This window comes from Dryobates pubescens, chromosome 4 (genome assembly GCF_014839835.1).
Source record: "Dryobates pubescens isolate bDryPub1 chromosome 4, bDryPub1.pri, whole genome shotgun sequence".
NCBI classification, from domain to species: Eukaryota; Metazoa; Chordata; class Aves; order Piciformes; family Picidae; genus Dryobates; species Dryobates pubescens.
In genome coordinates this window covers 22,500,508-22,525,339 of record NC_071615.1, presented here as the reverse complement: position 1 = coordinate 22,525,339, position 24,832 = coordinate 22,500,508, and the positions used below count along the sequence as shown (strand labels likewise).

Here is a 24,832-nt window from a genome sequence, read left to right as displayed (position 1 = left end):
CAATTATGTTTCCCAATCTTTAAGGAGTGAGGTTGAAAATCATTAGCAACACCTGCATCCACAAATCATTTTGTAATGCTCTGAACGAAAGATGATAATAAATTGCACTGACATTTATGGAACATTTGCAGTTTCATCACTCAAGAGAACATAGGGATTCTGGAGAAGCATGATATAAAATCTTATATGATAGGAAATAATGTGGGTAGCTTGCATTTATATAGCTCTCACTACATAGAGAATATTTAAAAGGGAAAAAAGACATCAACTGTATCTCTGAAAATCTTTCATAAGATTCTATAGGCTTCTTACCAACCTCAGATTAGAAAAAGATCACACAAAACAGTGACTTTTTGCTTCAGTTCATACCACAGAGTAAAAGGCAGAAGAAGAAACCAGTCAGGAATTCCTTGCTCTACCTATCCCATGGCTTCTTAAATACTCAAGTGACAACATTAGGAAGAGAAAATAATTCTCTAAATCATGGTAAATATTTCTGTCTGGATTGGAAGGGACCACCAAAAGTCATCTAGTCCAACTCCCTCTGAAGTAAGCAGGGGCACCCTCAGCTAGATCAGATTGCCCAGAGCCCTGTTGAGCCTCACCTTAACATCTCCAGGGATGGGGCCCCAACTACCTCCCTGGGCAACCTGTTCCAGCATTCCACTACCCTCGTGGTAAAGAGCTTATTCCTGACATGTAATCTAAATCTGCTCTTCTCAACTTTGAAGCCATTGCCCCTTGTTCCTAGCACTACAAGCCTTTGTAAAGAGTCTCTCTCCATCCTTCTTGTAGGCCCCCTTCAAGTCCTGCAATGTCTCCCCTGAGCCTTCTCTTCTCCAGGCTGAACAATCCCAGCTCCCTCAGCTTGTCTTCATAGGAGAGATATTCCAGTTCCCTGGTCATTTTTGTGGCCCTCCTCTGGACCAGCTCCATCAGGTCTATGTCCACCTCCACCCCGCCTTCTTCCCTCCTGTCCCTTCTGAACAGCTTGTACCCATTGATAGCCAAACTCCAGTCATAGGATTCATCCCACCAACTTTCCATAATTGCCACTACATCATAGGTTTCCTGCAGCAGGGTACCTTCCAGATCCTCCTGTTTGTTGCCTATGCCACGTGTACTTGTGTAGAGGCACTTCAGCTGGACTGCCACCCATGTCCATCTTGGCATCATCTGTGCATTTACTGATGATACACTCTATGTACTTATCAAGATCATCAATAAAGATGCTAAACTTCATTTGTTGCAGAAATTTTGGGGAGGTCAAACAAGCATAAATGAAAACCAAAACCAAGACTTCCTAAGCCATACAGACATTATCATGTTGTCTAGCCCACTACTAACTCTCACCAAGATTCAGAACATAGTTAGCCGAGGAGCAAAGACTAAATCAGGCAGCTCACAAATAATTATCGCTTTTTACAACATTTCTTGACATGCATTTCTACTAGCACTCTGCTCTAAATTTAACAGGATTCTGAATCCTCTGGACACAAAGAGAAGTATTTATATGGAATAATGTTGTCCGATGTGGTTGATTTACTGTTGGTAGAAAGAACACATTAGCTGTCAGGCCAGTTGTTGAAAATACCATAATGGCAACGCACAAAGCTGACATAAGGAAAATAAAGGAAAGAATCTGGGCCAAATTCAGAGGTAATCTGTAAAGTAATGTAATTCATTCAGAGTTCCTTAGAACTTGTTCTACCCAATCTACTGATGCCTGAGAGATGCTCTAAATTGATTTAACTTATATGCCACAGATTCAGAAATGCTGTAAAGGCCCAAAGTCAAGAGCAGTTCAAATGTTTCCTACATATTGTTCTCTTCACTAATTTGTCGTGAGTCATCCCTTCTTTCACTGCTTCACCCTGGGTTTATGCTGAGAATCCATGAGATGCAACAGGCCAACTAAAAGGCAGAGTGACTAAGGAAATCCAAGTTGATGTAACAGAGAAACTAGGGAAGCCAGGTATCTCTCACATGCACATCTACTCTCCCCATCACTTAAAATCAATTTGAGATTTGGCTCTGCATGTCCTCAATTACCACTAGTAATTGAATCTGTTACTCAAATGATAAAAGCTGCTACAGCTCACAGACCCTCATTTTAGGGCCAGGGAGATCATTATAATGATCTAGTTTGACCTTCTGCACAACAGAGGCCATCAAGTATCACCCAGTAACCTTTGCATTGAACACAGAAAGCTGGGAATGAATGAGAAAGGAATCCAAAGTTGATTTAAAGGCTTCAAGCTATAGGGGAATCTGCTGCATCCCTCAATAACCTGTTCTAGCAGCAAATTACTGTTACATTTCAAAATATGCACTGTGTCATCTCTTGACTTTTACTGCCTTCAACTTTCAGCCATTGGCTCGTTTCACTAGACTGGATAAATTTCTCTATTTCTTAAAGAGAGTATATCAGATTGTGTCCCAGCCTTCACTTCTGTGTCTCTCAGTTTCTAGATCAAAAGAATACAACATTTGTAATCAAAATAGTTCTAGAAAGAATTGAGCTTGCACTGAAAAATACTTACGTATTCTCTCCTGATAAAAGCTTCTTCATTTAGAAAACAGGACAGCTGGAATCTGGTGATCACAGCTTCCTCCTTCACTTTCTCAATACTCCAAGATACTACCAGTTGAAGTGTTTATTCTCTCTGCTGGGCTATCTTTAGAATAGAATAAACCAGGTTGGAAGAGACTTTCAAGATCATCATGTCCAACCCATCATCCAACACCATCTAATCAACTAAACCATGGCACCAAGCACCCCATCAATCTCCTCCTAAACACCTCCAGTGATGGCAACTCCACCACCTTCCTGGGCAGGGGTGCCTAGGAAGGCATAGAGTTCCAGGGTTGCAAACAAATTGTTAAGCCACCACTCTTCAGTCCCTTCCAGAGGTCTCCAACTGACAGCTATTCTGCCCTAAGTGAACACTCCATCACACACAAAAAATGCTGCATGTATCCCAAAACTAAAAAGAATGCGGTCAAGAGTCATTCTGGTGGTGATGATACACAGTCATATTTTCTGGTTTCCTGTTGAATTACAAAATACTGTATAGTACAAAATCCTCACACCTAAAGGAAAATTACTTTCAAATTCCATTAGGTCTTCAGGAATTGCAGGAACGCATGAAAAACACACAGAGATGTTCTGAAATGGTACTCTGGTCTCCTACTAGTAAATGGGATTATCCAAAATTGGATGTTTTCATGTGGTTTGCCTTCCGTAGGGTTTTTAAACCCTACAGGAGGATTCAGGTGCAGGGCAACCAAGTGATCCAGCCTAGTCAGCATGGGTTCATGAAGGGCAATCATGCCTGATGAACCTGATCTCCTACAAGAAGATGACCTATTTAGTGGATGAGGAAAAAGCTGTGGGGTTTGTTTGCCTGGGCTGTAGCAAAGAACCTGACACCATTTCCCACAGCATCTCCCTGAAGGAACTGGCTGCTCATGGCTTGGATGGGTGGACACTGTCTTGATGGCTGGACACAGAGTGGTGGTGAAGTTAAACCCCGTTGGAGGCCGGTCACGAGTGGTGGTTCCCAGGGCTCAGTATTGGGGCCAGTTCTCTGTAATACCCTTATCAATGATGTGGATGAGGCGATTGAGTGTACCCTCAGCGAGTTTGCAGATGATGACAGACTGGGTGACAGTGTTAATCTGCTTGAGGCTAGGGACCTCTACAGAGGTAACTGGACAGGCTGGATCAATGGGCCAAGGCAAGCAAGGCCAAGCGCCAGGTCCTGCACTTGGATCACAATAATCCAGACTTGGGGAAAAGTTGCTGGAACGCTGCCCATCAGAGAAAGACCTGGTGGTATTATCAACAGCAGCTGAACAGGAGCCAGCAGCATGCTCAGGTGGCCAAGGCAGCTAACATCATCCTGGCTCAACACTGGTAAGGTCATACCTTGAGTAATATGTTCAGTTTTGGGATCGTCACTACAAGAAAGACATTGAGGTGCTGGAGCAGGTCTATAGAAGTGCAAAGCTGGTGAAGGGTCTGAAGAGCAAGTCATATGAAAAGCAGTGGAGGCAGCTCAGATTGTTCAGCCTGGAGAAAAGGTAGTTAAGGGCAGACCTTACTGCTCTCTACAGCTACCTAAAAGGAGATTGTGGCAAGGTGGTGTCAGTCTCTTCTCCCTAGGAACAACTGATAGGACAAGAGGAAATGGCATCAGGATGCATCAGGGAAGGTTTAGATTGAATGTTAGAAGAAACTCTCCCACTGTAAGGGTTCTCAAACACTGGACTAAGTTCCCCAGGGAAGGGTTTGAGTCACCATCCATGGAGATGTTTAAAAGATGTAGAGATGTGGTGCTAAGGGACATGGTTTAGCACCAGGCTCAGTAAAGTTAGATAATGGCTGGACTCAATCTTAAAGGTCTTTTCCATCTAAAACAATTCTACAATTCATCAGACAAAACAACATGAATATTGTTTCTGATTTCAGAGATCAGCACAATAATCTGTTGTGCACAGGAACAATGCTGCCTCTCCCAGACAGAATGATGTTAAAGGTTTACACTTGAATGAAACAGCTGAAGAATGGACTAGCCCAATTTCTCTTTTGGTCAGAAATTTAACTCATGGATAGAAACTAGCTGCCTCTCAAAGTTAATGTTTCTCTATTATGTGTCAGGATTAGCTGTTCATCTGGGACATCTGCTCCCCAACAGTGACACAGCCTTCTCACAGAAGCATCAAACAGAGCCATAAGGAAGCGAATCACTGCAGCAAACCACAAAGAGCGGCCAGTGTCAAACACCAGTTCAGTGTTTCCTCTTGGTATATGCCTTTCATCCCATTACCTCCTTCACCTCCAGACATGGCCTCTGTCTGTATTTATACCTTCCCAGAATAAAATCTTTGATTCCCCCACCCACTTAGTAGCCATCATTCAACTACTTTGTCTATGACTCATCTACTTCAAAACTCTGCTGACTCACAGTCCTCAAAAAAGAAACTTGCTCAAAGAACATACCAAGAAATGAGTACACCATCCACACCAGCAAGAAATTCACCTGAGGTGCCCTGGTCTCTTTACTAGGGAAAGACAAGAAAGATGCACTTCATTTGTGAACATTTATCATTTTAAAACCTAATTAGCTCAGAGTTATTTATAACTCATGGCCTGATTTCCAAAAGTCATATGCACTCAGTAGCTCCCACCAAGCCTAAGGGGCAGTCAGTAGTGAAAAGAAGGCGGCTGGGCTTTTGAAACAAGAACAGACTCAATAAGGTTGGAAAAGACCTCAGAGATCATCAAGTTTAACCTATTACCTAACACCTCATGAATAACTAAACCACGGCTTCAAGTGCCACATCCAGTCCTTTTTTGCACACCTCCAGGGACAGTGACTTCACCACCTCCCTGTGCAACACATTCCAATGGACAATTACTCTTTGTGAAGAATTTTCTCCTCACCTCCAGCCTAAACTTCCCCTGGCAAAACCTGAGACTGTGTCCTCTTCTTCTGCAACTGGTTGCTCAGAGAAGAGACCAACCCCCATCTGGCTACAGCCTCCCTTCAGGTAGTTGTAGACAGCGATAAGGTCTCCCCTGAGCCTCTTCTTCTCCAGGCTAGGCAACCCCAGCTCCCTCAGCCTCTCCTCATAGGGCTGTGCTCTCCCCAGCCTTGTTGCCCTTCTCCGGATATGTTCAAGAGTCTCAATGTCCTTCTTAAACTGAGGGGCCCAGAACTGGACACAGTACTCAATACACAGCTGACTTCTTGAACCCACTGGTAAAAACTGCAACTTACACACGTATGTTTAGCACCTTTGAAAAGCATATGAGGTTAAACCAAAACCTGGGGAGAAAAAAAAAAAAAAAAGGGGTATTGTTAAAACATAATAAAGACATTTCAGACAGAGCTGTCACTCCTGGGTTGACCATGCTCCTTCACCTCCCCTCCATACATTCTACTACAAATTAAGTGTTTTTATGAAGAACAGACAGCATGCTGTCCTTCAAGGACAAAAATGAGAGAACCAGAGAAATTTGCCTTTCCCCCTCTCCTCCCTATAAAATTATTAGCACATTGGATTAGGAGCCTGGTTAGATAGCAGAACATTGTCAAGCAGAGGGCAGCCTCCTCAGCCCCACATCTCACCACAGAGTGGGAATTCTTTGTGTCTCATTATAACATATGCCACTGAGAAACATCTGATAGAGATTATGTAAATCCACTTGATTTCACCTCTGAGGATGGGCCAATGGTCTGGATGATTTATTGAGGTCTTTTCTAATACTGTATCCTAACAAAATACCAGGCCACTGAAAAAATAAAGTAACTTCTCACTGCAAGATGATCCTCCTTGTTGTCCTCTTTTCTCCAAATTTTTACTAGAAATCCTCCTCCTCCACCAATTGCTCACTCAACGCATAGCCTAGCTCAAATCCATGCCTTCATATTGAGTGGTTTGCCTTCAACTCTCTCTAGCTACCACCTGCATCACTTCTCAGTTAAAAGCTAGAAACATCTATCTTCAGTAGAACACTATTGGATGCATTCATGTGTGTTCATAGATTCATTGAACAGTTTGGGTTGGAAGAGACCTTTAAACATCTGTTGGTATCACTGACAAAAATGTTGTTGGCAGGACAGGTGTATGTATTCGCTTTAATATCCAGAGTTCACAATTGGAGGAGATTAAAAAAGAAAAACAACAAAGAAATAACAAGAGGACAAGGCATCTCCTGAATTAACCACAGGTCTCCTTGCTACAGCTTGAGTTTCTTCAAAACTTTCTTACTGAATTAGAATTAACCAGGTTGGAAAAGACCTTTGAGGTCATTGAGTCCAACCTATCATCCAACACCATCTAATCAACTAAACCATGGCACCAGGCACCCCATCCAGTCTCTTCCTAAATGTCTCCAGTGATGGTGACTCCACCACCACCCTGGGCAGCCCAATTCCAATGTCCAATCACTCTTTCTATGAAGAGCTTCCTAACATGCAGCCTAAACTCCTCTCTGGTGCAGCTTGAGACTGTGTCCTCTTGTTCCGGTGCTGGTTGCCTGGGAGAAGAGATCAACCTGCTCACACCTAAGGAAGATGCCCACATGTACAAACTAAGTATAAACTAACCAAGGTATTTCTGACAGAATGGAAACAAAGAGAAGACAATTATGTTATTTTTATTTCTCTTTGTAATAATTTGAGAAGAGCTAAGTACCTTGTTTACACAGACTACATAGTTGAATACCACAAGACTAATAAGGGCATTGGAGGGGGTTAGTCTCTTCTCCCAGGCAACCAGAACAAGAGGACACAGTCTCAAAATGCACCAGGGAGGTGGTAGAGTCACCATCCCTGGAGATGTTCAAAAAGGGATTGGATGTGGCACTTGAAGCAATGGTTCAGTAGTCATGAGGTGTTGGGTGACAGGTTGGACTTGATGATCTTTGAGGTCTTTTCCAACCTTACTGATTCTATGATTCTATGGTTGAGAACCGAATAACCAAAAAAAGTAAGTCCAGTCACTGTAGCCTTGCTAGTTTTAAGACTTTAGTCCTGTCTATTAATTTAAACATTTGCTTTAACTTGAATCATTTTAGAAGGTAAAAGACTGCATGTAACAGTTCTCATGAGCTGATACAGAACTGGTATGCATCACCTGTAAGAATGTAAATATTATTTGAATGTTTTACAAACAACCTAGATAGCATTGAACAAAAAAGAAAAGCCCTGTAACACTGGATATTTGATAACTTATCCATTATCCACTTGATGTGATGTTTAGTAAAACACATTTTGTAAAGTCAGTATTCCATCTATAATGCTGGCACTTGTCCCCCCAGAAACCTCAGTAAAATCATAAAAAAGGAAAACAATGAAAAATAAAAAATACTTTATAGCCCTTTCCACTGGGGACTTAGAATAAAATAGTTTGAAAAGACCTTTGAGATCATCAAGTCCAACCTATCACCTAACACCATCTGATCAACTAAACCATGGCATGAAGCACCCCATCCAATCTCTTCCTAAACACCTCCAGGGATGGTGACTCCACCATCCCCCTGGGCAGCCCATTCCAATGGCCAATCACTCCTTCTATGAAGAACTTCTTCCTAACATCCAGCCTAAACCTCCCCTGGCACAGCTTGAGCCTGTGTCCTCTTGTTCTGGTGCTGGTTGCCTGGAAGAAGAGACCGACCGCCATCAAGCTACAACCTCCCTTCAGTCCCTCACAGGAAGCATTCAGATACTGCAGTGATGGGCAGCAGTATAAAATGCTAAGATAGAGAGAAAAATAGATAAAATGCCCTCAGGAACAAGTTTCTTTCCAGGAAAACTTACTAAACCAAGGCTTAAATTGAAACAGTATTGTTTTTCTGTGTAGCGGCAGTTTTTCATCTCTTAACTCTCTATTCTTTGTAACAGGCTCACAAAATGAAATTTCTTTGCTAAAGGCCAAATTCTGCCAGTCTTCTTCCCACTGAATAATTCCTCATCGTGTATGTAGCCCTGTGCTTTCCGCAGAGTTTCTCATGAGGTAACGTTCAGCTGTGAGCACACCCGGACCACAGGATGGGGCCCAAAGGGAGAGCTCCTCACAAATTAGCAGTCTCCCAACATAAGCACCCCATTTGTCAGGAAATCGCTTCTACCAACAGCAGAAAGGAAATTAATACAACTAAACAAACCTGGCTCAAGTTTTTCCTCCAGATGTCTGCTTTGGATATTCCCACTGTCAATGCTGAGTAAGCAACAGATGCAGGAGCACTCAGCAGCAATACAAAACACAAACGCAGAATTTCGAACAGCAAGCCTATTTTAAGAAAGTCTGTGATCATCATTTGATTGTTAACCCCCAAACATCTCAACCTATACGCTTAAGAAATAGTCAGAACTTCAACATCTGTCTGTCTGTGTGATTTTTAAGCCTTTTAGGTACACCCAAGTCAGATATTCAAGCTTTTCACTATGGTCTAGAGGGAGATAAAAACTGGCACAAGCACACATATTGAAAATTTAGATCCTTTCAAACTGCTGCACTTTTAGGAATAATAAATTCCCATCACTTAATAGAACCATGAAAGCTGGTAACAGACCAAAGCAGGAAGTATTTTTCCAAGTGCACATTTCACAAAAAACAAACTCCACATAACTGCTTGAAATGCCTCTGTCTAAGCAAATAATAATTACCTAACAGCCTTGCATACCAAACACTGTGAGATTATTATTTTTTTTAACTAAAAAGGGATGAAATTATTTCCATCCTCATCAAGCAATTTAAGATGTAAGCAAACAACAAAGTTATTTAAATATCACTAGCATTATGCTGCTAACAATGCAAAGTGTTACCCGTAAGAGACACAGAAGTATTTGCTTTTGTAAATAGATTCTATTACTGCTATAAACCAAAGGTCCCTCCCTTGGTCTCCCAATCCCTCTTTTATCCCCTAAGAAAAATACAGTAAAAGTGAGAGAGGATTTCCCTATCAGCTTGTAACTGCTATTAAAAAATAGAGGTAACATTTAAGCCCTAAGGAGCTCCTGGTCTTCAAAAGTGCAAAGTACATACGGTTCTAGTTGAAATTAATAGGAGCTGCAGGTGACCAGCACTTCTGACTCTGAGGCCCTGAGCTACTGTACAACACTGTCCCTTTGAAATTTCAGCCTAACATTTATCAGCAGACAACTTGCTGAAGTGCAAGACATATGCATCCCTTTCCCCCATGGTATTTACTTTTTCAAAGCACTGAACAGTTGTAGGAAACATGGATCTCCTGCAACAGCCTAGCAAAATGGAAATCAAGTATGAAAAAAATACCACCTCTAATCCTCACCAAGCACAAGCCCCTAGCCATTGCACACCATGATATTTCTAGAGCTTTCATCTGCTGGGAATAGACCTGCTGTCTCACACTGACCTCAGCTGCTTTGCACAGTTCCATTTCATTCCCCATGAAGCCAGCCAGCAACATCAGCTAAGCCTTTATTTTTGAAATGCCAGCATACTGACACAGGCACCTCCAGAGAACCACGCTGCAGTTATTGCCAACACCAGACAGAAACGTATGGGACGACAGCCACCAAACAGCAAAGACATAGAAATCAAAGCCCCAGGAAGCATCAAGGCAGTTGTGAAATGACTACATGCAACTGCAACCCTAAATATTAGGAAAGAACATTAAAAAAAAAAGCAGCAGCTGCCATGTGTGACTGGAGAACGTAGAGCAATTCATTCCCAAGGTGATGGGAGTAGCACAGTATATGGGTGAACAATAAACACCAGTTACCATCTACCATCCAGGTCCTGGCACTGCTCTGAAATGAATCTCCCACTTCTCTCTGCTTCTGTTCCTCCTTACCTTTGTAAGCCTGTCTTATTTACATTGCTCATAAACTCTTGCAGGCAGGGACTATCTCTTACCCTGGCTTTGTATGCAGCTCAGCGCAACAGAACTGCAAAGTCAGAGGCAGTCTATAAACAGTAAAACACCATCGAAAGAAAAAGGAGTGGTGGGAGGAGGGAAGAGTATGACTGGCTTAGAAAATACAATTGCAGTATCTGGATTTTTAAAAAGTGATAATCAAATGGTAGAAAATGCACGATGACACACACCCAAGTGTTAGATGTATTTCTCATATAAAAATGAGAAACAGAGGAGCTCTTCAAAGGAGGAAAAAACCACACCAAAACAAGGCAAAAAATCCAAAATAGAGAAAATAATAAAAGAGTAGATTTGCTAAATCACAAAAGATAGACAAATGCTAGAATAACAATAAGGCTTCTGGCTTCCCTTGCATTCATTTTGTGCTGATGGTGCCCACACCTCATGCTTTGGCCTTTTCAAGGTCTGTCCTTGTCACCTAAGCATCAGATCACCTCTTTGCCACTCAGGCTTGTTAAAAAGGCAGCATAAATTTACCCAACAATTTCTCCTGACAGCAAATGAGAAGAGAAGAATGAGGAAGAAGGAAGTAAAATTTTCCTATCTCTACCCTAGAACAGCTGACTAGCACAGAAAGGAAGTTACCTGTTGAAGGTTAAGAAATAATAAACAACTAATAATTTACTCTCTTTGCTAAAAGACAAGGAGAGATGAAGCATAAAGACAATCTGCTTCATCAGCTGTTGGTGGAGCATGGCCGTCACACTTCATTCCTCAACACACACTGTAAAATCAGAGTCTACATCTTTGTGGTCATTGGCATAGTTCCTTCTGCAACTTCAAAACCACCAATAGTCCACCCTTGTTTATAGTGCTTTCACACAAGCCCTTGGGACACAAGAAGTCATCAGCATCAGGATTATCATCCATTTCTCTCCCATCCACAATGTACCTTCGGTTCAAACAAGCTGTAGTTTTTAAATTTGTAATTACTTCCAACGCAACAGTAAGGGAAGCACATATGATAAAGTCACAAGCCAAGATGAGAGGAATAAAAAAACAAAAACCCAAACAATAATGACAACAAAAAATCTAAAATAAATCCTGGCAAGACATATAACATCAGGCATGAGAAAAGACAGTTGGCTCTGATGAATCCATACCAGCTACTATTTAGCTAACACCTACCCATAAATAACTTCTTTGCTATTCCCTTGCTGACTAACAGCGTGCTGTAGATTAGGAAAAAAATATTATCTTGAGGGATTCAAATACAGAGCCATCCTTACAGGATGCTGATAAAATCATGACAGTCAGTTGACATACCCTTCTTATCAGCACCTGCTGGGAGGCTCCACAAGCACCAGCGAGGCTGGGGGCTGCATGCAGGGGCAGTTTGAAAAGTTTTTTTCCTTTATTTGGGAAGGATTAACTAGTCCTTTGCATCCTTATCTAGGTGTTCACTGAGTTTTTAATGTCTCCTGGTCCAAAGCATCAGTCGTATCTCTGCAAAAGTGCAATCTGGGCCCTGATCTGCTCCTCATATCACCAGTCCCACACTCACAAATGTCCTCAGTAGGACTGCAGAAACTGCCTTCCCTAACACTGAAACAAGAGGGAATCCCTCTCCTTCAGAAAGCGTGTTCTTTTACCCTGCTCCATTTCTTCCCTTACCCAATACAAAGGCTCAAGGGCTGTTAGATATAACACCAAACCAGTAAGGTTGGTTCAGGTGGTCAATTCAGGTAAGCAATTCTTCAGAGTGCTCTGTAATTCTGGATGTTTGTTTTGGGAGTCACATTTGGTCTGGCTTCACATGTCTTTGAGAGTTCCATCTGTTGTGAATCGTGGGTACTCAGCACTCTGGATAACCAGAGTAACATGCAACCTTCCACAAATGCTTTCTCTTTATTTTCCCAACTTTGCTTCAGCTCTTACACCACTCACACAGCATTTGCTCATAAAGCAGCAGCAACATTCCCCATCTCCCGGTTCTGCCCAAACAAAGAAAGTGTGAATGCTACACAAACCTCTCCCCAAACTCCCAGTAATTCAGTATAGGCTTCTAGAGGCTAAGTCCATCATTTGCATGCAGCCATTACATGAGCAAATAAGGCGTTTAAGGCATCTCTCAGAATGGGCTCTGAAGATTAATTAATGTTTATACAGCCCACTGAAAACTAAAACGACTGCTACATGCTAAGTATTACCATCACCAGGGATCCATTTCAGTAAAAGCAGGGCAGAAAGTGAAGGAAACAAAACTTATTTCTTCTGTCCGGCACAATTATTGCCAGACTTACGCATGCTAAAAACACCCAATAATTCATCTAACACAGTAAATTAATGTTTATGCTATTAAGTTTAAACAATCTTATGCTGAAAGCTTTTCAAACTACAGGAAATTGCACGTTGCACAGGGACAACTGTATGCAATTACAGTGATTTTGCAAAATGGCAGGGATAGAAAGCAGAAACTGAGTGGCCAGCAAGGCTTCTAAATCACACAGATAACAAGTATGTCCTGGTGAGCCAGTAGCCTACAGTATTCTTGTGGCTTTTTTCCAGAGAAGGCAATTATAGTCATAATCTCAAAATTCAAGATGACTCAGTGCATTGCACACCTGTATTTGCGAGGTCAAACAGACAGGAGGGATCAGGATGTACACTATTGCCATCCTGGAATCATCATACATCAGCCAGATTTATTATTATCACATCTTATACCACCAGCTGGCACCCCTGTAGAAGTGCCACTGGAAAGGACACTTTTACTGGAAATAATGTGATCAACTCCCATGTTTCTTTAGGGTGCAAAAACTCCAGAGAGATACAAAGAGCACAAACACAAAATCAAGCGAGTTCGATGTTCTCCCAGGCAGAAAGCTTCCAGCTGCTTTGCTAGAGACCACAGCAATATATCTGTTTTATGCTTGTTTTGATGAAGGATTGTTTAGCAGTACTTAGTGCAGCTTTACCTTGACACAGTAGACATTGCCTTAACACAGCCTAGGTAAAGCATTCAGGTTACCAAGACCTACTGCATGCTTTGTCAAACATCTGAAGGACTGCAGAGCCTCTGACTTTTTCTGATGTCTTTCAGGTATAGAGAAGGATTAAAAGTAGACTTTGTGAATGCAAAAATCAGGCAGGGACTTCTACAAGAGCTATCAGGCCTATTCTTTACCTTATTCATTGTACCGTTCACAGCTCTTTTCATCACCAGTCTCCCTTCTGCTAAACAGTTTCAGAAGTGTCATTAGCACAAGAAACAAGTACATACTACACCGTTCTGTTACATATGGTAGATTACTGGTTTGTGTGTATCAGCTAAGCAGAACATCAACAGCTGTGTGGACACATCTCTGCTGATACTAAAATAAGCCTCATCAGCAGTTTTGATCTTAAAGGAAACACACTGAAAAACTTAGCTCTAATTAGGCTGAAGGTAGATATTATTTTCTTGAATAAATGTCAAATGAATGCCGCTGGTAACACCACCTTTGCAAAATATTGTTTGGCTCATCTTAAAAGGATAACATTTGCAAGGTAAGGTGCTCTGACTTACGAGTGATACACCCCTGCTTGCATGTTTGTTAAAATCTGAATTTTGTATCTTAAGATGTGTCTTATGCTTCATTAATATGAAATCAGCATCCTGCATCACAGACATGTCAGCCAAGCTCTAGGGGACCTAATTAATTTTTAATATTTCATAGTTTGTTAAAAGCTGAAATGAGAGATCACTAATGCAGCTCAGACCCACACACACACCCCCCAGTCAGGAGCCAAAAGATGTAAGGAAAAGGTCATCTAACTGGCATCAAATCAAATTCACCACTATAAAATGAGAGAACAGAAATGAGAATTGCTTCTCTTTGTAAGAGAATCCATCAACTCGCATGATACCAGCAAGTAGAATTTATTTATATGCTTGTCCACAAATAAAAGGTCAGAGAGATGTGAGAAAGAAGAAATAAGGATTGCAGCCTTTGACTAAGCAAGAAGTAGTTCCTTCCCTTTAAAGCAAACTCAGCAGCAACAGCCTTTGAAGACCAAAAGAAGAAACAATTCCCAACCACATAAAGAAACTAACAAGTCCCTTATATGGCCAGGAATTGCAATGTCCTTTTTTTCCTTCCCACAGCCAGAAAAATTAGAACAAGAGGGAGAAATAGAGCAAACTTTAATCACTCTGTTCTCTGAGCACCAGGGAATTCACACAGGCACATCATTCCAGCTTTAAGAATTGCTAACACTTTCTTCTTTAAAAGGGAAGGAGGACATTGCATCCAGTGAGTCCCTGAAATCTAGATTTTTTAACTCTCTTCCTGTAACTATGGATACCTAGTTTTAAGAACCTTTTGTGATGTAGCAGTACACCAGGCTCCCGTATCTCCTCCTCCGCCAAAAATGCCATCTGAGGTCCCCTAATCTCCTTTTATCTTGCAGGTCACCAATGCACCACCTCAAGGTTTTGTTAGCTCTGGCACCACACATCCAAAATAGCCCTCTGCCCTATCTACTGCATCTTCAACTTGCATCTCACTCTCCAGTAACCCTGGAGCAAAAGTTGTCAGCTTCCCACCCATGAAGGCAGATAGGGTGCATTGAAGGCTGTTCCAAATCAGCAGAGTTTGACTCGCAGGCAATTCAAACAGGACTTGATGGTTGATCCAGTCCTGCCACCTCCCGCCAGCGTGAGGCGGAAGGCAGAAAGTTCAGGCTCCCGCACAGCATCGATACTAAACTTTGAATGGCCTGGCTAGCCTTTAAATATAGCTATGGAAGGGGGTGGGGAAAGGAGCAGGACAGAAGCCAAATGAGCAATCAGTTAAATAAAACAACATCATGTTGGTCCATCTATAAGATTCTCCCACTCTTCACTGCCATGCTCTGCAGCAGAGTATTTAAGTGTGATTTCAAGATTTATTCTGCTGATGCAAAGTCGCACAACAGGAACAAAGTGCTGCTTGATTTACACTTCAGGAGGGGCAATACAAATCTGTCCAACAAATTTTCTTCTTGAATAAATTTGAATCTCACAGGAGTGACATCACTTCCATTACATGAGCGCCCATATATATCATCATCAACCACATAGTACCAACCATAAGACGTATGTCACAGAGACATCAATGAGGAACAATGTATGTGAGTGGTTTACAGTGTAAAAATGCAGTATCACACATATTCTGGCTTCTGCTATGATCTGTGTAAGTCAGATGCTTTATTTCATTTGTTTGCATCTGAATGAAGTCAAGACAATTAATAGAGGAGCCCTTATCCAAACAATTTCATCTGCACAGCTTTACAACAAATGAAACTTAAAAATGTAAATATTTACTTTCCTAATAAATTACTGTGTTCAATACTGAAGTTAACTTTACAACAAATAAACAGAGAAGGAATTTATTCCCATCATGGTTGCAAGCAAGGAGGCACAGAAACAAACAAGGCGCACAAGAAGAAGAAAGGAAAAAGTATTTGCCTCTAAAAGCATGAAAATTTATCTTTTTCTCTGATTTGACAGTGTCAGGCCTGAAAAGTCTTTCAGCTAATATAAACTTCTAGGAGAAGATTAGATTTTACTGTGAACTAACAGTATCAAACAGACCATATGGCTGAGGAATTCTATAGGAGCCTCCAATCTGCAAGGACAGACAGGACGAGCAACCTTTGCTTCACTTCTCCATTTAGAAACATTGTATCCTCACAGAAACATTGTATCCTCACAGAAACATTGTATCCTCACAGAAACATTGTATCCTCACAGAAACATTGTATCCTCACAGAAAACTGCCCAGCCTCAAATTTCAAAGAGCCTCCACAGTGTTTTTTACCTTAAGAACGATGCAAATAAAACCAAAATCAGTTCCCCATTCTATCCTTCACTTTTTGTGGATTAACCACAAGTTTCTATCACAGAAATTGCTACTCTTTGTTAGAGGCACTAGGCATCATGCACAACATCTCCTACAGCAATTAGGCTTCCACTATGTGTGAACCATGTCTCTAACGTGGCAGAGAGAGGAAACAGACAGGAAAAGCATCTGGGTTTTGCTACTCATTTTAGACAATTATAAATCAGAATAAATAATATTAAATGGAAATTATAGCCACAGAAAACCCCAAATGCTGTTAAATATGACACAAAATAGGCCTTCACCCACGTGTATAATGTATAACCATCTGGATAAACAGTTCTTGTTTCTTTTGCTGTCTTGGATTTGCCATGAAGAACAGTCTTTTGTGGGCCTGATTCTGCCTTGCCAAAGACAATTGAAGCTCCTTCACTGATTTTTCACAGGAAGTAGAAGGGATGATGCTTCTCGCTTTAACTTCTACTCAAGAATATTATTGCTAATCAGCTACTTAAAATATTGGTATGTCATTCTGCATCAGTAGACACGATTCTCAGACTGATACCCTGCATACTTAGAGCAACACTCTGTGCAAAACGTCCCTCCACCACTTAATCTTGCTCATACAAGTGGGAAAGCAATTGTGAAACATCACTACACAAACACAATATAGACTGTGACAACACCCAAGTAAATCACTGGTCTCCATCTCCCTTCTCTGCCCATCTGCAGTCTTTGGTATGGAACAACTATATTATAAAAGCTCTTATTCACACATGCTTTTGATATTACACTATTTAATCACATACAGCTGTAGCTGATGAGACTGTTAGAAAACACAGTTTTAATGCAGCACTGGAAGCAAGCTCTGGAGACACTAACCATTTTCCTCTACGTAAAACTTCTAACATTAGAGAACTTTCCTTTAAGAAAAATAAAATAAAATAAATAATAATACCCAGAAAAAAAAATAAAAGCAGTCTACTCTTTAAAAAAAAAAAAATAAAAATCTGCTTCTCTTCCTGAACACTTTGGAATGAGCTTGTTTGCAAGTGAACTCAAAAGTCTTCGCCTGGAGCACAGACAGCAACAAATCCACTTCCCCACACACCAGTTAAAAACAAAACAAAACAAAAACACAAAAACCCCTGCTTGCAATTATATGCAAAGGGAACACTATGAAGGCTACTTTCAGCAAGACCCAAAATGAACTCAGTCATCCTACTTAGAATGCCTCTTTTCTTATCTGGCTCATGGAAATTGAAGAACCAACAGTGCGATGTTTTTTACCAAGACACTTGGATTAAAGTGCAACTATACCACCGTGCTTACATTGAAAGGCCCCATGCATTAAAAAGCAAACCAGTCCAGTATGAAGCACTGTGCTTTATTTTGAAAGGGCACCTTGTATAAGGCATTCTGATTTATAATTATTAACACACTGCATTTGCCACAGCAAGATGTATGTAGCCTAATCTGGCAAGTGTTCGTAACTTTCATCTTTCCATAATGAAAGTTAAATACCTGCTTGCAATACAGTAATATGTAAATGTTGACAAGAGTAAAAATTTGAACTTCCATTTCCCAGAGTTTTTCAGGGGGGAGGGGAGGGGATTGGTGAGTTTGATTTATTTAAACAGGCTTGGATTGAGGCAACACATGAAAGGAAGATCAACCACGAAATTCAACATCATTGTAATGTATACCACAGTGTCCCTTATAGCAACATAAGTATTTTTATCCAGGCATGTAAGGAGACATGGCAAACAGTAGCACGAAACAAACGAGTTCACATATATCTGCATATTTCAGAGGAATACAACTTATCTCTCTTACTGTTTAAAGCAACCAACAAAACATTAGACTTTAATATTGATTTTATAGTCAGGCTTAAATATTTTCAAATGGCACTTAAACAAATTCAGATTTATTTTGGGCAGCTCTTAGAGACATTTATAACATGCTGTGACATACTGAATCAAACAGGGGCAAACGAACTTAATTCCTAGAAACGCATTTCTCTATTTGCAAGTGTTTGCCTTCACTTTGGCAAAATCACATGGGCTCCAGCTAGACTTTTGAGCTCTGGCAGCAATCCAAGCTGCAGATGGTTGGAAATGCAGCCTGAAATCAGTGTGTGGTTGATGAATTACTCCTTACACCTGACCCCTGCTTCACACCAGGCACCAAACACAATCTGAACACTACCAGCCAGAGAAGCCCTGTCAGACACCTCCGTATCTGGAATGCTTTCTCCAAGGCCTTCTGTATGGCCAGATGGCCAAATGTGGGGAATGTGGTAAACTCACTAAACAGAAACGTGAGTGACAAAAGAGATGGGATTGGTAGGTACAAAGTGAAGAGAGACAAGAGTGTTGCACCGATTCCAAAAATACTCTTTCTAAAAGAGGCTGACTTAGCATGGAGGGAGATGTGCTTGTGGCACACAACTCAAAAGGGTCCCAAAATCCTGCATGCTCTTAAAATGGTAAAAAGTAAACATAACACACATACATACACCCAAAAGTGTACCTGTAAAATTACTTCATCAAGCTTAAACTCTTCTGAGCACACCTGCTTGTATTTCCCAATTGCTTTTTCCCCAGTTTGGGCATATACTTGTGACTTCACAGAGGTGCTCTTTAAGCCGCTCACACCTTTGGACCACTCTGCACACTTCTAACATTCAGAGACAGGATTTTATTCACATAGGTGCTAGGAAATCACACCTCCTTTTGTGTGTGTTCACATGCGTATCAGGCAGGCATTGTGGGTATGCAGTAAATACTGCCTCTCCATTCAGTCTTTCAGCCTTTTGACTAGGTAGAAGAGTCAACACCATGAGAGTTAAACCACCAAACTCAAACCATGACTAATAGCTAAGAAATATCTTGAGAATGCCTGAAAGCAAGCCGCACAGAAATAGCTGCTAAACTGGCATATTTTTACCCCAAAGGCAGGTACAGCAATCATAAACCAAACAATTCCTGTCAACAGGTAACTGGCACCTCCTCCTTTCTACCCAAGTGATTCAGTAGACTGTCTGCAGAGAAAGTTTACCCCTGTGCTAAGTGCAATCATAAGCTGCAGAGGACAAATATAAAACACAACATTCACTAAACCGAAGAAATTCTTTCAAATACAATCAAATAATTCAGTTCATATACCTCCTCTCCTTTCTCATACCATTACATGATATTTCATGGTGCTTCGTTTTGTTTTCCTGTGTGCAAAATGGCAGAGAGAAAATAATTTACTTTGGCAAGCAAGAAACAAGCAAGGAAGAAATTCAGACCACAGCGCAAGACTTGGCATGATTATCATTTCACATGTGACAATTTACAACATATTCTGGTAAACCAATCACTTGAGTAGCTAGGAAATTTACTTAACACCTCAAAATAAAATAAAAGGCCATGATAGATTCTTACCAGATATACATCAGCTGAACCACATCCATGCCATAGTCTTTGGAGCAAGTACACAAGACTAGCTTTCACTTACAACAGTAACCAAAAACCTTTACTCCGATATAAACTCCTAGGACAACCAGACTCTGCTCTCAGGATCTGCCGAAAGAAATCCCAACACTCTACTTTCAAGTTACAGTTGTCAGACAGCATCATACCAAAAAGAGAAAAATGAGGATGTGTCTTTCCTCAAACTCAATGCTTGTCCTTTGGAGACGTTTTAAAATCCTTTCAATTGTCTCTAGAAGACTGGCCTTCCCCCTCCGCTTTTTGGTTTCAGATGACAACAGATTTGTCTAAACCTGCAATTAAAGTTTTAGCTTCAGTGGTGGCATCTGATAATGAAGGAGCACAAATAAACCGAATAATGAGCGTGTGCTTCATGTTCCACAAAAGGCCACGAAACACTAAAATCTTAAAGTAGTCAGACAAACATATGGAATCCATTTTTCCTATTTATAATCCCATTACCCATACAGCTATTCATTTACACCATTTCAGCACAACGACGTGCTGGCTATGTTGGAAGAGACGCACAGACTGACATCTTGCGCAGCTCTTTGCTCCCCCATGAGAAGGACATGATGTACAATAACACGATACGTCTCGAAGAAGACTGGAGACAACTTCACCAAACAAGAGAAGCAAAAGCAGCATTTCACTCAGATGCACTGGGGAACACGGATTTCCAAATTTTGCCCATGGAACATGCACCTTTACATTTCACAAACTCTACACAAATGCCATAGAAAAGCCTAGAATTTCTTTCTTAATTACACATGAATGTATACACACACCCCCTCAGTGTGAATGACTAAGAGCACAAAAAACATTCTTTCTGTAGAGCTGAATCCTACCATCCTTGCTACAAAGAACAGCTTTTGGAAAATAATAAGCTGGAGTTCACAGGACAGCTGTAATGATACAAGGGTTTATTAATATGCATTTCTCCAACAGGCATGATAAAAGATACAGATCCCTACCACAACATTAATTGATTACCCAACTATTAGCTTCAGACCTACAATGGATCTAACTGCTTTAAAGCATCCCAAAAGCCGATGGCTAGCTTTAAAGGTAACAAAATCTGCCTATCTGCACTACTCTAAAGAGTTTAGAAGAGAATTATTTGTGTGCGTATATATACACACACGCATATACGTGTATGTGCTTATTAATCAGGTTTGTGTATGCGCTTAACTGCGTGACAAGGAAAATAACAAAAATGAATGTTGTATCAAGTGTATCACCAATCTGAAATGTTACCTGTCCATACAGTGCAGGCACACATGACTTTTCACAGGGTTGGCAATTTTATATACTGGCTATAACAATTGCATTGAATTGGGTTGTGATGTTTTTTTTTGTAAAGCATCGAGTTAAAAAAGCCATGGTATGAACAAAAAAAATCTTGTTACTCTTTTAAGCTCAAATATAAGGTTTAGTCCCTCAAAAGACTTATTTTACATTATTTTTTTTTCTCCCAACAAAACCCCAAAAGAGAGAGACTGGCAAAATGCAAGCTATGTGAGTAAAAGGCAAGGAATGTCCAATATTTCTCTTCCAATAGTCAAGGCTATTGTTCTTTCAACAAACACCATCAGTTGTTTCATGTCCTTGGCTTGCCAGGTTTTGAGGAATAGCATCAGTCTGTCCCCCAATCCCCTAAACAGTTAAAGCTATAGGCAATATTGCAGTCAAGCTAGTGACCAGCAGCTGCTGCAACAGCAACGTTGCACACTACATAGTCAAAAAGGTAAAATGCAATTTGGATCGACCTTGAAAGGAAGGAGGAAAAGAAGGGAAAAAAAGGAAAAGAAAAAAAAAAAAACCAAAACACCACAAACCGAGTCACACAGTAATAAGCACTCAAAAAAAAAAAAAAAGGTACATTTTACCCAAAAAAAAAAAAAAAACCCAAACCAAAACCACAACCAAACAAAAATTATCTGCATGGTATCATGAAAGAAGCAGCAGTGGAAAGAAGCCAGAGGTAACCCTGCCATGAATTAAGGCTCTAATCATATAGAGTGGTAGATGTGTCATTGCAACTCAACCAGCATTCAGTTGCAGCTTTGACAGTTAATTTATATAATGCTGTAGTCAGGCTACAAATGTTAATGGGAAAGTAATTTTATTAATAAGAAAAGATAACTTATCATTTCAGAACTGCAGCTAGATCAATGTGCTTCAAACCAAAAGTCTGGAGAAGTCAGCCTCCCTTCACCACACACAGACGCCTACATCGAATGTCCCATGTGTTAAATTTGCCACAGAAGCGTGATGTGTGTATGTGCATGCATTGCCATACGCATGTGTATATCCTGCCTTAATTTTTCCCCCCCAAAAGGACGTTCGTTTATTGACTGAAACTGTTAATCCGTGGTTGTGAGGTCACACTTCAGAATGGTATGTCTTCCCCCACCAGTTTTTTGTTTGCTTGTTTTTAAAGAATATAGTGTCCTTAAAGGGTATGCAAACTTTCAGTTTAGGGCTTTGTTACTGTCCCTTGGTCACACAGGAAATCTTTTCAGAGCACACTATTATACAATAGCATTGGGGGGGGGGGAAAAAATAAAGCTATAATTAACTAACTCATGGCCAGGTAGCATCGACTTCAGTCAGCCTCTTTAGGAGAGGCAGGCCTGCTTTACAGTCTGTTGGCGGTCTACAAATTAAGACGAAAGAAAAAGGAAGAGTCCATGTTTGGATACGCTCCACAGGAGTAGTTACCCTGTATTTCTAGACTTTTAAAATGCAACTGAGTACAACTGTATCATCTTCGACATTTTATGAAATATTAAATGCAATGCAATTGACTGAAACAAACTCCACCAGCTTCACAGTAGGTTAGCTCCGAGCTTTCTTTTCTCTGAGCTCCACATCATCTCCTCCTCTAAAAGTTTGAGTTGCCACAGCTTTTCTAACAACAAAATGCTTTACGCTCCGAATAAACTGTAGAAATCACTAGAAGAGCAACCAAAACAGTGCTTCGTGCCTGATGCTGTCCAGAGCAATCTTTATCCCATGCCATAATAAACACAGTACCTGCCCAGTGTTACGACAGCGTTAACAGCACCGGTCTCCCCAAACAATAAAAGGAATTAGCCGACGCCAGCAGCCCTCGGGGGGGAAAAAAAAAAAATAAATAAAAACCCCTAATGAAATGAAAGGAAGGACAGACAGTAACCTTCTTGCCTCTCTCACGCCTGCTTTCTGCCTACCATCTCGGTTCTGCGTGACACCAAACCCGAGAAACCAACGGAAAAATCACTTAAGAGCAAAGGCGAGCCCGCAATTTGCGCCGCTCCGCTCTCCGTCACCCGCCCAGTCCCAACCCCATCGACCCCTACCTTGGTTTGGAGATAGTGGGGGTAGTAATAGGTGTACTGGGGGTACATTGGCTGCTGGTCCAGGCGTTTGCCCATGTAGCTGGAGTCCTTCTGGCTGGTGCAGGGAACTCGTTGGCAGGGTATAGTGCCCCAGGGCCTTTTCTTCCTCTCACGCCGCTATTCCTGACAGCGCGGCCGACGGAGGAGGCTGCCGAGACTTCCTCGCCGTCTACCGAGCGCTACTTCCAGCGCAGCCGAAAACGCACCCACACGCACATAAATGTGGGGGGGGTGCGGGTGCCTGTATGCACGGGGCGGGCAAGCTGGAAACCCCCTACCCGTCTGCCCGCAGCGGAGCAGCCCGCCTCCCCGGCTGGCAGCAGCGTGCCTCCGGTGGTGCCCGCTAACCGGCTCGGGAAGGGAAACGTCCTGCGAGAGGAGGCGAGGAGACAGTGCAACTCCAGACCTCCGCAGAGCCGCCCGCCCGCTCTTCTCGTCCTCTTCTCGGCTCGCCTCGCTGTCGAGCCCTCCCCTCTCGCTCCCCACCCACCCCCCTTCCAAAAAAAAAAAAAAAAAAGAAGAAACCCAAAAAAACCAAAACCAAACAAAAACAAAAATTTAAAAAAAAAAGGAAAAAAAAAAAGAAAATAAAAAAAGGGGGGGGTGGGGAGGGAAAGAGCCTTCCCCAGCCTAGTTGCCGCTGCCTCCCTTACGGAGTGACATGGTGCTCAGAGCTCGTCCTGTCTTTCATTCAAACCCCCTCCGCGCCGCGCCGCCGGTGGGAGGGACCTCGGCGCGCCGCTCCCCCGGGAGGCCGGCGCAGGCCGCGCCACCGCCTCCACGACGCGACCGCCCTCGCCACCGCGCCCGCGGCTCCCCGCGCCCCGCCGCCCGGCCCCCTCCTGCACCCGCCCCGCCTCGCCCCTAGCCGCCGGCCTGCCGAAGCTGGGAGCGCCGAAAAGCGGCCGTGGGAGCCGGGGAATCCTAACGCCGGGGGGCGGAGTGTTGGGGGGGTAGAGAAGCCCCACGACGCATTCTTTTTTTTTTTTTTTTTTTTTTTTTTCCCCTGAAAGAAACAGGCGGGGGAAGGTCACGGAGCCTGCTCGCCGAGCGGGGAAGTCATCGTCCTCCCCGCCAGGCCCCCCGCAGAAAACTACTCGTACCGTCATCCGGCACTTCGCGGAGAGGCAACCCGGGGACAGACATATTAAATACATACTTTGTTAGACCGCTTATATAAGACTTGGTTTGAAGTTGGAACAAAATGGAGGAAGAGGGTAAAAAAGAAACTCTCCCTGCCTGACTTAAGGGTGCTTGCAGCCCGGCGTCTTAAAATGCCACGGTACCACGGGAGTTACCGACAGCTCCGTTTGCCCCCAGCACGGGAGGGCTCCCCCTGTCGCAGCAGCGCCCCACGGCCTCCGCGCGCAGGCGAGGTGTGACACCCGCACCGCACCGTCGGGGAGCCGCACACCTGCTGCAGATCCCAGGCGTGCTGGACCGGTGTCAGCGCAGCCCTCCCCAATACCGACTCTCCAAAAGACTCGTAGGAAGGGGATGTCTTGCAAAGGGACTATAAATCAGCAGTAAGAAGCGTGCGAGTAACAAAAACGGTTCTTCTTGTACACAAATCCCAGCGTTTCTCTTTTTTTCTTTTCTTTTGTTTTTAAATCACTTACTCCTTTAACACGTCATCACATTCCTGGGCCTTTCTACAGTGGCTCTGCCTATTCGGGGGGTGAAGAGGGGAGTAAAACGGGGGGGGGGAGCAGTTTCCTTTTGTTTTTATTTAAA

The 24,832-nt window shown here is 42.2% G+C and overlaps 1 protein-coding gene across 3 annotated transcripts in view; it reads right to left on the bottom strand.

The window, feature by feature from the left end:
* The window catches only part of RBMS3 (RNA binding motif single stranded interacting protein 3), a 631,327-nt gene that overhangs the window by 452,599 nt on the left and 153,896 nt on the right, over positions 1 to 24,832 (bottom strand). For 2 of the 3 annotated variants that reach the window (XM_009898327.2, XM_054160934.1), the window contains exon 1: positions 23,060 to 23,578. The exons of the other annotated variant lie outside the window; for it this stretch is intronic. In XM_009898327.2, the coding sequence (XP_009896629.2) occupies positions 23,060 to 23,134 (75 nt within the window). In that variant the 5' untranslated portion in view covers positions 23,135 to 23,578. Of the gene's footprint in view, positions 1 to 23,059; positions 23,579 to 24,832 lie in introns of those variants that run through there. 3 annotated transcript variants of the gene reach the window in all.